Source organism: Scomber japonicus, chromosome 5, assembly GCF_027409825.1.
Source record: "Scomber japonicus isolate fScoJap1 chromosome 5, fScoJap1.pri, whole genome shotgun sequence".
NCBI classification, from domain to species: Eukaryota; Metazoa; Chordata; class Actinopteri; order Scombriformes; family Scombridae; genus Scomber; species Scomber japonicus.
In genome coordinates this window covers 20,663,909-20,678,584 of record NC_070582.1, presented here as the reverse complement: position 1 = coordinate 20,678,584, position 14,676 = coordinate 20,663,909, and the positions used below count along the sequence as shown (strand labels likewise).

The 14,676-nt window shown below is 38.2% G+C and overlaps 3 protein-coding genes across 3 annotated transcripts; 2 read left to right on the top strand and 1 right to left on the bottom strand.

Annotated features, from left to right (window-relative positions):
* Positions 1 to 995: 995 nt before the first annotated feature.
* Positions 996 to 2,081, bottom strand: LOC128359439 (dynein light chain roadblock-type 2). Its single transcript, XM_053319933.1, has 4 exons — positions 1,971 to 2,081; positions 1,660 to 1,735; positions 1,407 to 1,574; positions 996 to 1,286 (listed from the first exon to the last, which is right to left on the bottom strand). The coding sequence occupies exons 1-4, from the start codon at positions 2,079 to 2,081 to the stop codon at positions 1,243 to 1,245; spliced, it is 399 nt and encodes a 132-aa protein (XP_053175908.1). The 3' UTR covers positions 996 to 1,242.
* Positions 2,077 to 6,655, top strand: psmd7 (proteasome 26S subunit, non-ATPase 7). The gene is made up of 8 exons (XM_053318785.1): positions 2,077 to 2,202; positions 2,633 to 2,724; positions 3,279 to 3,371; positions 3,472 to 3,569; positions 3,676 to 3,756; positions 4,227 to 4,318; positions 4,521 to 4,719; positions 6,041 to 6,655. Exons 1-8 carry the CDS (start codon positions 2,129 to 2,131, stop codon positions 6,296 to 6,298), a joined length of 987 nt encoding a protein of 328 aa, XP_053174760.1. The 5' UTR covers positions 2,077 to 2,128; the 3' UTR covers positions 6,299 to 6,655.
* A 2,065-nt stretch (positions 6,656 to 8,720) lies between these two features.
* On the top strand, positions 8,721 to 14,061 carry hprt1l (hypoxanthine phosphoribosyltransferase 1, like). Its single transcript, XM_053318964.1, has 9 exons — positions 8,721 to 8,822; positions 9,186 to 9,292; positions 10,201 to 10,384; positions 10,656 to 10,721; positions 10,831 to 10,848; positions 11,100 to 11,182; positions 12,741 to 12,787; positions 13,295 to 13,371; positions 13,810 to 14,061. The coding sequence occupies exons 1-9, from the start codon at positions 8,805 to 8,807 to the stop codon at positions 13,855 to 13,857; spliced, it is 648 nt and encodes a 215-aa protein (XP_053174939.1). The 5' UTR covers positions 8,721 to 8,804; the 3' UTR covers positions 13,858 to 14,061.
* The last annotated feature ends 615 nt before the right edge of the window (positions 14,062 to 14,676 follow it).

Below are 14,676 nucleotides of genomic sequence, written 5' to 3'. Positions count from 1 at the left end.
ATTTTCTAGGACGTGTGGTGTGTTGACAATACAGGAACAGTAAACCTTTACAGTGGACCTGGTGGAGGGAAGCATAAAATGACAGTTATCAATGTTTTAAAAACAAATATTTCTAAGGTCTAAATTATACAGGTGCTGTCTACATCCCTTCTCTTGTGGCCATTCTTTCACTTGACATGAAAAAGACTACAAATTAGTTTACTAATCCATGATATGAACCTCTGATGACAAATTATGTACAGGTTGACAAATTAAATGAAAGGTGTTCACCATAAGCAGCCAGAACAGTTTCAGTGCAGTTTGGCACACATCCCACTTGTCTCTAGAAAGATATTCTGTCTTTTTTTTATGATTGTGGCAGAAAAGATTTTCTAAAATCCAGCTGTAGACTCTTAAATACTGTAGGTGTTCAACTGGGCTGACATATGGTGACTGCAAAATACCGTAGCTTGTGATTTACATTATTTACATATTTTTTATAGATAGACATCCTGGAGATCACTCACATCAGGACTGAAATAACTCTTCACAGGATAAAATCAGTGACTCAGAATAACTTTGCAGTGGTTTGCGGTAAACCATCCCAGCGAGAAGATAATTTAACCCAATCTTTGCCAAGAAAATGTCCTTGACAGCAAACAGTCATTGGACCCCCACACTGTTGGGTTCAGTGTTTTTATGTATCCTACATGTAGATTTCATTTTTGTCAATCCACTTTATCCGTTCCTGCTTCTGCCATTCATGGCCCAATGATGGATCTTCTTTCAAGGTCACTTAGATCTTTTGCCCTCACTATCTTGATCTAAAATTGAATTCAACTGGGTCTGCTCAGAATGTTTTATACATGTCACATAACAGCAGATAAATTAACTATGCAGTACATTAGTATAAAAGCATCTGCATTTTTTATGTTGCTTCACTCATTTATTCAAGATCCTTTTTGAATTTCTCACAGATCTATCTGTACATTAACAGAATTAACATTCAGGATATACTCAGTACTGTATGATGACCAGCAGCTTTATTTTATCAACTTATTCAGTATCAACACAAGGACAAAGATTGAAAGAAATATATAATTTAAAACAGACACTGTGCTTATTAAGGCAAAATACTTGAGTTTGAAGTAGAAAAGAGGGATTGGACACGGAGTGGTTTAACTCAGTGGTAAAAGATCCTTTGCCTCGATAAGGCACCATCATGTGATAAACTAAATGCTTTCTCATGGAAATGTCCAGCAGCTATTCACATGGGTTCTGGATGACTATCAGAAGAAAGTCGTTCTCTGAAAAGACATGAAAGAAGAAATCAAATTTTGAGCCAACAATGTTTCTCTTATAGCTGAGATGATATTAAATGTTTGTTTCAGTGGCCATTAGTATAAGTTACTATTAGTTTAATTTACCTGGTGAAACCAGGATCTCATGTTTCTTGGAGCGAATGCGGAGAAAGGTGAGGTCATTTTGAGGGTCAATGTCTCTAACAGTGCTCCTGGCCTTCATTGTGAGTTGGCGAAGGAGTCCTGCATACTGAACTGTGGTGGAATTATCTAAAGTTGTTCTGATGGGAATACCTAAACAACAACAACACTTTTACAGATATGTTGCATTGTAAACATCTAAGAAAACTATTTCATCTGTATATATTTCTTGGCTTACCTTCTGCATTGACAATTATTGTTCCAATGACACCTTTATGTGCTTCGATCCTCTTTAGTGTTTCCTCAACTTCAGCCTGCAGGACAAAAGGAAAGACATTTAATAAAACACCAAACTATCAAAGTTTAGTTACAAAAGAAATGTCTGTTTAGCAGAATCTACTAATTAATAAGTCATAAACGACCAACTTTCAAGTTTCACGTAACAGCTAACTTTGCGCAATTTCAACGTTTAGTTGTCTAACGTTAAATTATGTTTTTAACGTTCGTAATTAACCATTAAGTGACATAACGTAAAACAACGGTTCCTACCATCTTGTATGTGAGCGGCTGTTTCTTCTGCTCTCCTCGCTGCGTCCAGTGGTTGCCAACAGCAACGGAAGCGACGTCAGACGCAAGCGGAAGTTGTAGCGTAGCCGTCATTGTGTGGAGGTGGGTTGTGTGCTTCGCTGTTTATATTCACTGCGAAAATGCCGGAGTTAGCAGTGGAAAACGTGGTTGTTCACCCATTGGTGTTGCTCAGCGTGGTTGATCATTTCAACAGGTCAGTATGTTTCAATTTATATGTTCAGACTCTGCAAGTGCTGGCGGTTAAAACATCCTAAAGCATAACGATGCCGCAATGCTAAGCTAATGCTAGCCCTGCTGAGTCAGAGACCAAGCTAGGAAAGTTAGCTCACTCAAATCAGTTTAGTTTGTCACCAAGCAAGATAATATCAGTTTAATGAATGGATGATACAGCTGTATTGATTAGTAACACACGATATTGTTATAAGGATACAGTCTTATTATTTTATTTTATGAGCGATTGATTACATGAAGGCATTAGCTTAGCATACATTACCGAGAAGGCTACCGACTCATTCTGTGATGTTTAGTCATAGCGTTATTTCAAAAATGGGAATACTAAACTGAAATACTGTAAACTAACAAGTTAATTTACCATGTTAATTTGATTTTATTCAATCTTACAGAATAGGGAAAGTTGGCAATCAGAAACGAGTTGTCGGGGTCCTTCTGGGGTCATGGCAGAAGAAGGTTCTTGATGTGTCAAACAGCTTTGCAGGTGAGTGTCTTGGCATCGGTGCCTTAAATATAAACCTTTTACAATATAAGATGCTAAAGATCCTCCCTAGACATAGTACTTTGAATAATGATTTGTTTTTACTCTTTTTTTCACTACAAAGAATACCTAAATTGCATCTGCTCCTTCTCCCTCATTGAAAAACCCAGAATTTGTGAATATTCAAATGAGTTTGATTCAAAAAGTTTAACCACTGGACACAAGATATCTCCTACTTTACTGTTAAGTCTGTTTTCAGTGTATGAGCACTGGAGGCTTCAAGTCTCCACATCAGAGTTGTGTAAATTTCATACTGGACCAGGACTGGCTCCAAACTAGTTATGATGTCACAAATCCTCCTCGTAGCTACACACCTTTAACTCAGATTTAAGATTGGCACAGAGAAACTTTCCACCTTCAGAAGATGAAAGTGAAAACAGCTGTCTAGAGTCAAATTCTGCACATACATCATTCTGCACAGTGAAGCTCAAACATCCAACAGATGGAACAAGAAGATACTGTCACAAAATTAACTAACTGCCAATGCTCCTTTCCAGTGCCATTTGATGAGGATGACAGGGATGACTCAGTGTGGTTCCTGGACCATGACTACCTGGAGAATATGTATGGCATGTTCAAGAAAGTTAATGGTAAGATTTTGGCAATGTCTTTGTAATTCAGTTGTGGTTTACTTTTCTGTGTTAGTTTGATTACACATTTGTAATAACGCCTTTTATTGCCTGTTTTTAGCTAGAGAAAGGATAGTCGGATGGTACCACACAGGCCCGAAGTTGCACAAGAATGACATTGCCATCAATGAGCTCATCAAGCAGTACTGTACCAATTCGGTATGTAAATACTTGGTATTTTCTTCTGCTTCATGTGTCTTGGAAACATATTATGCTCCTTCTGATGTTGAATAACACTCCCACATGATGCTTTCTGTCCTGCCAGGTGTTAGTCATTATAGATGTGAAGCCCAAAGATCTTGGCCTGCCCACAGAAGCTTACATCTCTGTTGAAGAAATACATGATGTAAGTGAACCATATGGATGAAATCAAATATCACAATATTTTTGACCAAATACCTTTTTATAAATATTGGGACAATATCATAGGGACGACTATTGGTGTTTTCACAAAATATTTACACAGTGGAAGTTTTGATAAATATAATCTGTAATGTAGGTACAGTGACGAAATGGGAAAAGACGAATACTAGAATAGCTGGAACAGCCTAGTAAAAATTTCAACACTTATGTTATATCTATGTTAAATCTAAGACGATATCTCGTCTTATATCACAATATTTGATATAATATCAATATATTGCCCAGCCATAATCTATACTCACGTGTTTGTCATCCAGTTTACACAACAGTCCAAAACCAATAGTGATTTTATCGAAAGAGAAATATTATTTGAGATGTTTTTGGTCTCTCATTTGTAACTAAACTTTGATTTAGATTTAGAATTATTTTCATATTAGTGGTGTACTTTTCTAGGATGGTACCCCAACATCCAAGACATTTGAACACGTCACCAGTGAGATTGGTGCTGAGGAGGCAGAAGAAGTGGGAGTGGAGCATCTGCTCAGGTACCGTACAAAACTTAAAGTTACACACATCTTTCTATACATAATGACTATTTTAGTATAAATTATGCAACTCTGGTATTTCTTTGCTACAATTGTCAGAGTACAAACACAGACAGGCAGATATTTAACAAAACAACTTCTTTTGCATTTGGGTTCACCAAAAATGTAAACGCATACCAACTTTGTATCTGCATCCTTACAGAGACATCAAAGATACCACAGTGGGAACTCTGTCACAGCGCATCACAAACCAGGTTCATGGTTTGAAGGGACTCAACTCGAAGCTGTTGGACATCCGTTCTTACCTTGAGAGAGTGGCTGCTGGCAAACTTCCCATCAATCACCAGATCATCTACCAGCTGCAGGACGTTTTCAACCTGCTGCCAGATGTTAATCTACTGGTAAGTTGATTCTGTTTGTACTTATTTTGTGTTTGTAGAAGTCACTTCACTTGATTTAAAGTGACATCTGGATAAATATTTTTCATTTTAAAGTGATTATTATATGAATTGAACTTGATTTTTATAGTCGTTCTTACAAGTTACATTTTTCATTAAAGGGAAGAGTCCAGCTGAAGTTGTGGAAATATTGAAATTAATGATTTTTTTATCCACTTCCAACTTCTTTTTTGTGGGCTGCAATTTTAATGACCACTTGAAACAGATAAAAGTTGAAGGAAAAACAAAAAAATGACACTATAGTATTGAACAGGATAAAGCCAACATATTCAGCCTGCAGCAATTTCTTATTTTATCCACTGGAGGGCAAACTGAGTCATCTGACATCTACTGTAGATCTTAACTGAGGAATTTGTTAACTAATGGTCACTGTGATTTACTGTAGTGAAAGTTTTCCAAATGAAACCTTGCGATAAACTTTGAAATCTGCAGTTCCACTGTTGTTTTCTTAACACTTTGCATAGAATTAGAGAAGTTCATCAATAGATAAAATCATCTGCTCCCAAATTTATTGTTATACTGTGAACCAACATCATCAGGCATCTGGGCTAGTCTCTGTTCCTCGTCTTTGTGAAGAAATAAAACATTTTCTGAGCTTTAGTTTCCATATTCAAGGAAAATTAGTCCGCCTTTACAGTACTTGCTTTAGACGTAGAAATGTATTTACTGACTCAAAACCCTGATCATATGGCACGAAGCTCTGCTGTCTGAAAACTTGTACACCATTCTACAACGACTTAATGGTCTGAGGCTTATGAGAAACTGGGTTTGGTAAAGGTGCAGTGTGTAGAATTTAGTGGCATCTAGCAGAACGGATTTTGCATAAATAATCACGCTCAAAATGGACAAAACAAACACAGGCTCTACAGAGGGCCTTTCACGTTTTTCATGAGTTTTGTGGCAGTGACAGATTATTCTAGATGCTTGGAAAGGGAGTGATATTCATTTTGTTGAAATCTGCAACCTCACTGCTAGATACCACTAAATCCTACACAGTGCACCTTTAAAGGCCTCTTAAAACAGAAAAAATGAAACCATCCACATTTAAAACATATGGAATTAATGCAACAAAACATTTAATTTAATTTATTTGTGTTGCTACAAATATCAGTGGGAATGTAATGTGAGCCTTCCCTGCTCCTGGAAGAGAACCCACAAGTCCCTGTTTCACTTGGGCTCTATATATAGTTTTTTCAGGTACTGTGCTTTGTATTATAAGATGACTTGTTTGTTTCTTGACCATCATGAATTTTTGTCTTTGCAGGAGTTCACAAAAGCCTTCTACCTTAAGACCAACGATCAGATGCTGGTGGTCTACCTGGCCTCTCTCATACGCTCAGTGGTGGCTCTGCACAACCTGATCAACAACAAGATATCCAACCGAGACGCGGAAAAGAAGGAAGGACAAGAAAAGGAGGAGGGAAAGAAAGAAAAAAAAGACGACAAAGAGAAAAAAGACGAGAAGGACAAAGAGAAGGAGAAAGCAGATGGTGCCAAGAAAGATGAGAAGAAGAAGAAATGAGTGTTCTCTGTTCAAGGTCTTCTCTCAAATCACGTCGTCTTCATCTGGATTGCGTTCTACTTTCTGCCCAAAATCACAGCTCTGTATGTGGGTCTCAGGCTAAAAGTAGGACTCTATATGGGTAACGCTGTCATTTGAGATTTGGCCTAATGGTCACAAGCGGCTCTCATAAAGACTGTTCTTATCGTACAGAGATGATGATGTTTGCTTCTTTTGGTGTTTTGAACTATGAGAACCTGTTTATTCTGTTTTCATAGTCGTCATGCCCCTGGTGTTATACAATACCTGGTATAGATTTTTTGTAAGACGCAGGAAAATGTTTTGTTTATCACTCATTAAATTGGGATCATATTAAAATGTGTTGATTTTTGCAATTTTCACAGTTTTGTTAAATGTTTAAATCGTAAGTTAAACAAGCAGCTGGTAAATTGTTATATTGAGATCAATTTTTATGTGGAACTATTGAGAGAGGGTGAATTCAGGATAAAAACGTGAAAAGGGAACAGACATGAGCAGTGTGTACCGTGTGTAAATATTCCCCACAGGGCCGTGTGAACTCATTACACTCTTGCCTAGCTGAAATGAAAATGAGGACAAGCTGCCTTGTTGAGAATCAGACACTAAGCAATCTCAACACCATTACCTTTTTTGTGTTAATACTGTTCAAACAACACTATGTTATAAAATATGGCAATACCACTTTATAAGGGAAGTAGGAACCAGTTAAAATCTATAACTCAACTTTTCTTGATAGGCAGGAACATAATTGACTACAGTAGAATTATTTTGGGAACTTAAAGGAAAGAATCAAAATGTATCAATTGTCTTAAAACAACATGCAGGTGACCATATGAATATTGAAACAGGTTTTCCTCATCATTTCTCCTGTTCACTCTGACCATTAGAAGAACCCACTCAAATGTACTTTGAGTGTAAGAGATGGCATGATGAGGGGAAAAAAGTCAAAAGTGCCAAATTCTTGATAAAGGGGTCTCTTAACCCTTCAACAGGCAACGTGTGCCAGGAGATACAGTCTTTAACGCTTGTTAGGAGCATGATTGAAGGTTTTGAAGTTGGTTTTCAGTTGCTTTTTATAGGTCAGGTGGGACATAGCATGCAAACATTTTGGTCTTAAGAACCATTGAGCATCAATATTTTGGGGATAGGCAGAGGCTGGTGTACCTTTGCTCAGACAGTCAAGTGCTTGAACCAGTCAATGGCTTCAAAGTGATCAAGGTGCTTGTTCTTTTGTATGTGTCTTGTCCTTTTTAGAATGAGTTGAAAAATTGAATTGGTTGAACTGGATTGGTAGAATTGAAGCTTGTGGTAGGTCTATACTTTGATAGAAATGATCGAATCAGTATAGAAACTACTATGTGTGATATTAATGACCAGTGAAAACAAGAATCACTTTTCTTCATCTGTTAAAACATTAAGTTGCTTACCATTATGACCATTTTTTATGCCTTAATATGGGCAACGTATCCTGGGTGATACAACTCATGAAATCTAAAAATGTAAAAATAAGACAAATCTAATTTTCCACAGCCTGTTAAAGGTTTAATGGTCAATATGAACAGGAGGAATGATTACACCAATGTTCATTTGGACATCTGTTTTAAGACGGACTTGAAAACCAGTATTTTAAGGGGCTCAGAAAAAAACCCCTATATGAGTGTCTACCTTTTCATAACGAAGCAGCCTCCATCTGCTGAAGAAGATCATGCGATATGAGTAAAAGCTCCTAGATAGCTCAAATGTGGACTTTGAGGTAAGCTTTAAACTATAGCAAATTGGAGTGTAATATAAAACACAACGAATGGAGCATTAATAATATACCACAATGACATCAAATCAAATCATAAAAATGTGAATCATATAAAATGGTGAGCATTTACAGAAGCAGTCAAGTTTGGACACACCTCTCCATTCACTTCAAAGAGCAAGTGTGTCCAAACCGTTAACTGGTTCTGCTGTTCAATTAAAAGTAACAGTGAGGAGTAATTCCTGGATATAAGTGTGAAAAGAAATAATAAGAGTTCAGTCATAAAGTCACTATAGAGCAGTATGGCAGCAGTGTAGTGTTACTGAGAGGAGGCGTCACTGCGATCCGCTGTATTTTTAAAACTGCGTCATCTGCAGCTTGTCCAAAAAACACTCAACAGTACCTCGCTGCCCCCGTTACCAAAATACGCAGTAGTGGGCTAGTAGTAGTAACCAGCATAGCGCATTTTAAACTCAGGTTGTGTCGGACAAATCAGATTATTGGGTCGGTAAACAGGATTCTGACGTAAACGGCTTAAACCCCCGCCAGAGGAGCATCGCTGTGCTGCTCGGTCAGCAGCAGCAGCAGCAGCAGTCGGTGAGAGGAGAGCAGTCTGTGCAACCTCTAGGCAACACACTCCTCCTCCTCCTCCTCCTCCTCCTCTCATCTCCTCCTGTCCAAGGACCTGAGCATGACTCCTCTGATATTTCTCTGAGACTTAACGGACGACCCGCCGGTAGCATGGCTTCATATCTAGAGGTGAGGTTGATGATCTGGGGCTGTTTGCTGGGGGCATGTCGGGGGGATTTGTTTGGTGTTCTCACAACTTGTCCACTTGTCAGGGTGTGGTTGTGGTTGTGCGCCGCTTACTGTAATTAGGCCTGTTCGGACAGACAGCAGGTGGCACGCGTCTTTTCCTGATCAGCGTGTGTGCTCATGCCGCATGTCCATTTATCTCCAAATCTTCTCAGTCATGTGATAAACAGGTGGTCGAGAGGCTTCAGTGTTGCCAGGGGGGAAACGGAAGCTTCTCTTTGATTTAAACGCATCCTTGGAGCACGTTAACTGTCAGTGCCAAACGCTTTTGCGCAGAGTTGAATGGATGTCTTCTTCTCGTTGCAGATCGCCGATGATGAGAAAGGCCACGAGCTAGACCTTTTCTGTGTCCCCAGGCATTATGAGAATGATCTGGAAAAGGTGATCATCCCCCATGGACTTATCATGGACAGGTAGACCAATCAACAGTAGCCTGGAAATTATACCCTCTCATAATTCTGTCAAGTCATCTGACACTCATTCTCTGGCTCTTCCTGTTTTTACTATCTCTGACACACACATTCACACTGGCTGATGCTAGGATTACAGTAATAGTAATATTTATTTATATTGCACAATTGATGCATAAAATACAGTACTAAGTGCTCCACATAGCAACAGTAGTCATAGCAATTATGATACAACAGGAAAAAGGGACTGCAGGAGATAAAACATAAAACAACTGTCGGATAAAAACACTTCAGGGGAAAGCAATAGTACAAATATGTGTCTCAAGATTTCATTAGTGTCAAGAGATAGAGAGCTCTGATCTCAGGAACAGTCAGGTTTGGGTCAGAGGATCTCGGTGACCTAGCAGGCCCACATGTCTTTACCAATCAGATAGAAAAGATAAGGGAAAGCCATTCAGTGATTTTAAAAAACAGTAAAATAATTTTAAAATGAATTTTGTGACAGACAGTTAACCAATGCAAATATCTTAAATTTGTAGTTATGTGTGCTTTCTGTCAGAGCACATGCTACTGCAACTAAAGCACAACAGACAGGAGAGTGTTCCAAACGTCCAGTCTGCTACTGCACCATACTGTATTTGCTTGACAAATCACTATAGCCCATATCCTGAAGTGTATTTGAATGTGGGTTTAGGAAGGGGGTGAGGTGAGTTGGGGGTGGGGGGAGGGTGTTAAATCTCTGTTGCAGTCCAGAGAAATGCATGGTAAGCAATTATGTCTAAGTGCAATATCGTGTTAAGGATCTCGTCCCTGCCCACACAAACTGCATTCAACACTGCATTGTAATTCAGCATGAATATGTTCCCCTTCCCTGTCCTCATCCAATGGTTTATCTTCCCTCTCTGGTGCAGGACAGAACGTTTGGCCCGCGACATCATCCGGGATATGGGGGGACACCACATCGTAGCTCTGTGCGTGCTGAAAGGGGGCTACAAGTTCTTTGCAGACCTCCTGGACTACATCAAGGCGCTAAACCAGAACAGTGATAAATCAGTCCCGCTGACAGTGGATTTCATTAGAGTGAAGAGCTACTGTGTAAGCTGAATTTCTCATTTCATTTCCAGGAATCACTTGTGCTGATGTTAGGTGTTGCGATATGGGCTTGGCTCCAAATCCAAATGAAAACAATCACATTAAATTTAGAAATTGACTTCACACTGCAGATTTGACATTTTAAACATTAAAGCTAGATTTGTGGTGCAGCTTTTTCCTTGTGACTCAGGCAGTGCAGACAAAATGAGGTTAATCCAACTCTGCAACCGTAAACACACACACCTGTATGATGTATGATGTCTCCTCTCTGTAGAATGACAAGTCAACAAACAATGTCAAAGTCATCGGAGGGGATGAGCTGTCCAATCTCTCAGGCAAGGTTGGTCCTCTGATGTTGGAATGGAAGAAATACTTAAACTACACAGCTTTTTTTTTTTTTTTAATAAATGTGTACTTAATCAACTGTTCTTTCATTTTATTTTCTGCAGAATGTTTTGATTGTTGAGGTAAGACTTATTTTTTATTCTGTATTAAGGGTGGGTGATATAAACAAAACTGTTGCAAGTCTTCTCAATTTAACTGTAGGGTAAAATAATCAGATGGGAATGTCACTTTTCAGTCCTTCCATTCACATTGATATGATATTTTATGTTGGTTCTATTTTGGTGTACATGGTGATATGATGTCATATATTGTGGCTTTCTGTTAATACCCCCACTTTAATGTAACCACTTCTTATATCCTACATTGTAAAAAGGATATTGTGGAGACAGGAAGGACGATGCAGACGCTACTTTCCCTGCTGAGTGAATGTAACCCCAAGATGGTTAAAGTCGTAAGGTAAGGTACCATCAAATCCAGCGAGCTAAATTATAGACGCCCACTATCACTGGCTGGTATGTTCTCACAGAGAGTGCATGTAACAGTGAGTGCTCTTAGCTAATGGACACTCTTAGTTTAGGACTGTATTAGAGATGTAATGTGACAGAGGGAGGGAGCAGCTTAAGAGTTAATCTGCCGTACTATTAACTGCACTGTGGAAGAAGAGGCCGTTTCTCTGATGTACTCCTGACGGCTGGCTGAAACAGGAAATGTGATGAGGCAATGTGTTTCCTCTGATGCTTGCATGTGCACATTTATTGTTGAAGCAAACATGTTTGATGATTCCAGCCTCTTAAAGGTGTGGATTTGCTTTTCCTTCGTCTTCAAGTCCAACTGAAATTAAATAGCCTTTTTTGTCTTCTACTACTTTTTCAAGACTTATTTTGGGCCTTTTTTTGCCTTTATTAAACAGCAGGTGGAATATAATAGGAAACAGGGAGAGCAGGAGAGGGGAATGACTTGCACGTTAACCACTCAGCTACCAAGGCGTTTCCTGCCACTCCTACGTTTAAATTATTTTATTTCATAATGGCGGTTCCTAGTTTTGTATTACTTAAGTGAAATAACTTTCCATCATCTGCTTATGTAGCCGAAGTCCTTATTTCAAAGCAAATCAAATCTTGCATAAAGTGAAAATGTGGTGTTCAATCATAGGCAGAGCAGTTCATTTAAAACAATGTTAATGTTTTAATGTGGTTTCAGTTGGACTTAAGCATTGAAGAAAACTGTGTACTCTTGTGTTTTGGACTCAAAATAAGATATCTGAAGACGTCACCTTTTGGCTTGGGAAATTGTAATGGTTGTTACAAGCATCTTGGAAAATTGGTCTCAGTTGCTTTTGTCTCTTCATGTAATCCCAGACTGACTTGATGATGTTGAGATCGGGGCTCTATGGGGGCCATACCATCTCTTGCAGGATTCCTTGTTCTTCTTGTTGCTGAAGATTGTTCTTTATGACTCTGGCTCTATGTTTGGGGTCATTGTCAGGCTGCAGAATAAATTCAGGACAGATCATACTACTCCCTGATTGTATTTCAATATGTGGAAGAACTGTAACCTCCAAGTGCCTCAAACCCTTGCACAGTACTGTATGTATTTGGAGTTGGCAGCAGACATGTCATTTGTATTGAGGTTTTGAGAGATCAGAGGTCGATATTTGAAAAAATAAAAAATAAGCCAAACTATCTGCATGGTTACCACTATGGGGGCCATAGGGAAAACATGTTCTTTTGTAATTTAGGTGAACTGACCTTTTGAAGACAGTGGGTGTTTCCAGTAATTGGTCACCACTTGCATCAAAAATAAGCTCCACACAAATCAGTTGATCTTGAACAGTGAACAGCAGTTGTTTGGCCAAGGTGTTGTGCAGGTGTACAAATGCAATCCATGCCATCTGTCAGGAATAAGAACCTGTGCTGAAAAAGGTCAAGGTGACAATTCTTTCTCCTTCACATGTTCATTTCTCTTTCAAAGCATTTTTATATGATATCCTGTTTTCTGTTTTTGTTTTTCCAAGTCTTTTGGTGAAGAGGACCCCAAGAAGTTCAGGGTACAGACCAGACTGTGAGTACTTCTTTATTCATCATAACAACTTACGTCACTTGTGTGCATTAGTGTATGGTATTCCATTTACGTGTATGGGGCTTTGAAGGGCTGGTGAAGTGTTATTTAATAAAGCTATGTTTTCTGCACAGGATTAACATTAATTTCTGGAAAATCTACTCCAAATGTAGCCGAGCCTGCCACTTCTGCACTAAAGCTTGCATGATAGCCACAAGGTCACACTGTCTGTGATTATGTAATGCTTTTAGGTTCGAGTTGGATAATCTCTTTAAGATTGTCCCTGAAGAACAGCTGTTACTGTAAGCGTTTTGACTTTCCGCTATACAGCACTACCATCTTAAGTATATCCTCATACAGACAGTAAAAGAGCATCAGTTCACTAAAGAGCCTCTTCTTAAGTTAATGCTTCCGGATCTAATTTCAGATCACTTTAGTGAGTTTTACTTCCACCGTGTTTACTGTACTGTATATGACTCACATTGGTTGTGTCTTTATTTTTTATCTCAGACATTGGGTTTGAGGTGCCAGATGCCTTTCTGGTGGGCTATGCTTTGGACTACAATGAGTACTTCAGAGATCTCAGCGTGAGTTTATAGAATTGAATTACTCCAGATGAAAACTTTACATTTTATGAAGCAATTCCTATGTCCCAATGGAAAAAAGTGTAAATAATCAACTTAATGATGGCTGAATTACATTCACCTGTTTTGTTTTCATTGTCCTGGTGTTGTGCATGCTGGCTATACCTGAACATGGCAGAGCCATCGTTAATGTTATTAGCGACACCTGTGATTTTTCCTACTGTGACACTATGCCATGAAAATTGGTCTATTTTGATGGAAAAAATACTACATCCTTCTTACGTTGTTGAACTTCTATTATTTTTAACATGATTATGGGGACTTGAGAAACAGTTCATGTGTAATTGGTGTAATTATAGAACTTCTCAGATATGTTGTGGCTGTATTAAATGCTTTAAAAACATGAAATAACTGCCCTTTGGTTTGTTTGTAATTTCACAGCACATCTGCATACTGAACGATCAAGCCAAGGAGAAGTACAAAGTGTAAACTGATGAAGCGCTGCAGAGATGATGACTGAAATCAATGACGACTAGGACCACTGTGATGACCCTCCATAGCTTTGCTGTGTTTTGAATCTTTATTTTTCTACACAAGAATCCACAACATGTGACTTGTGGGTTGTAAATAACCTTGAGGAATATTTCTTTTCACCCATATTAAATAAATGGGATTATTATTATTATTATTATGTATATTATTGATATTTTGGTTGTTCAATTTTAATTTATTTATTAACTTGTGTATAGGCTTTAAATGTTAATTGCAGTTTTATCTTGTAGATAGAAAGTGAATGACATTTACTTGCTCATTAAATCATGTCTCAGGCTACTGCTTTATGTTCAGTGAGCTGTCAGTCAAATATAGGTAGCCCTCAATTTCTATATGTTTATGTTTTGAAATGTTGAAATAACCTCTCATTATGCTATAAAATGACTGACTTGGAATGTACTGTATGATTTATTTTGTGACGTTTTCATCAAGGACCTGTTTACAGCAATACAAATCCTGTTAAAACCTTGATTCCTGTTTTTTTTTATCCCCTATTGCGCTTTTTCAGTTCTCACAGAAGAGAAAGTAGCATTACCATCACATTTTAAAAGTAATTTATCTACTTTTTATATTCTAGAAAAATAGTCCTCTCCTTTCGTGTGATATTTGCATTACCCTTTGTGATGCTGTTATTTATTTATTTACTTACTAACTTATTTATCCATTCATTTGGATAAATAATGTAGAATAGCCATGAAATCTCCCCTACACTGCACTAATAGTTAAATGGCTGTTACGTTCAAGTCATATCGGAAT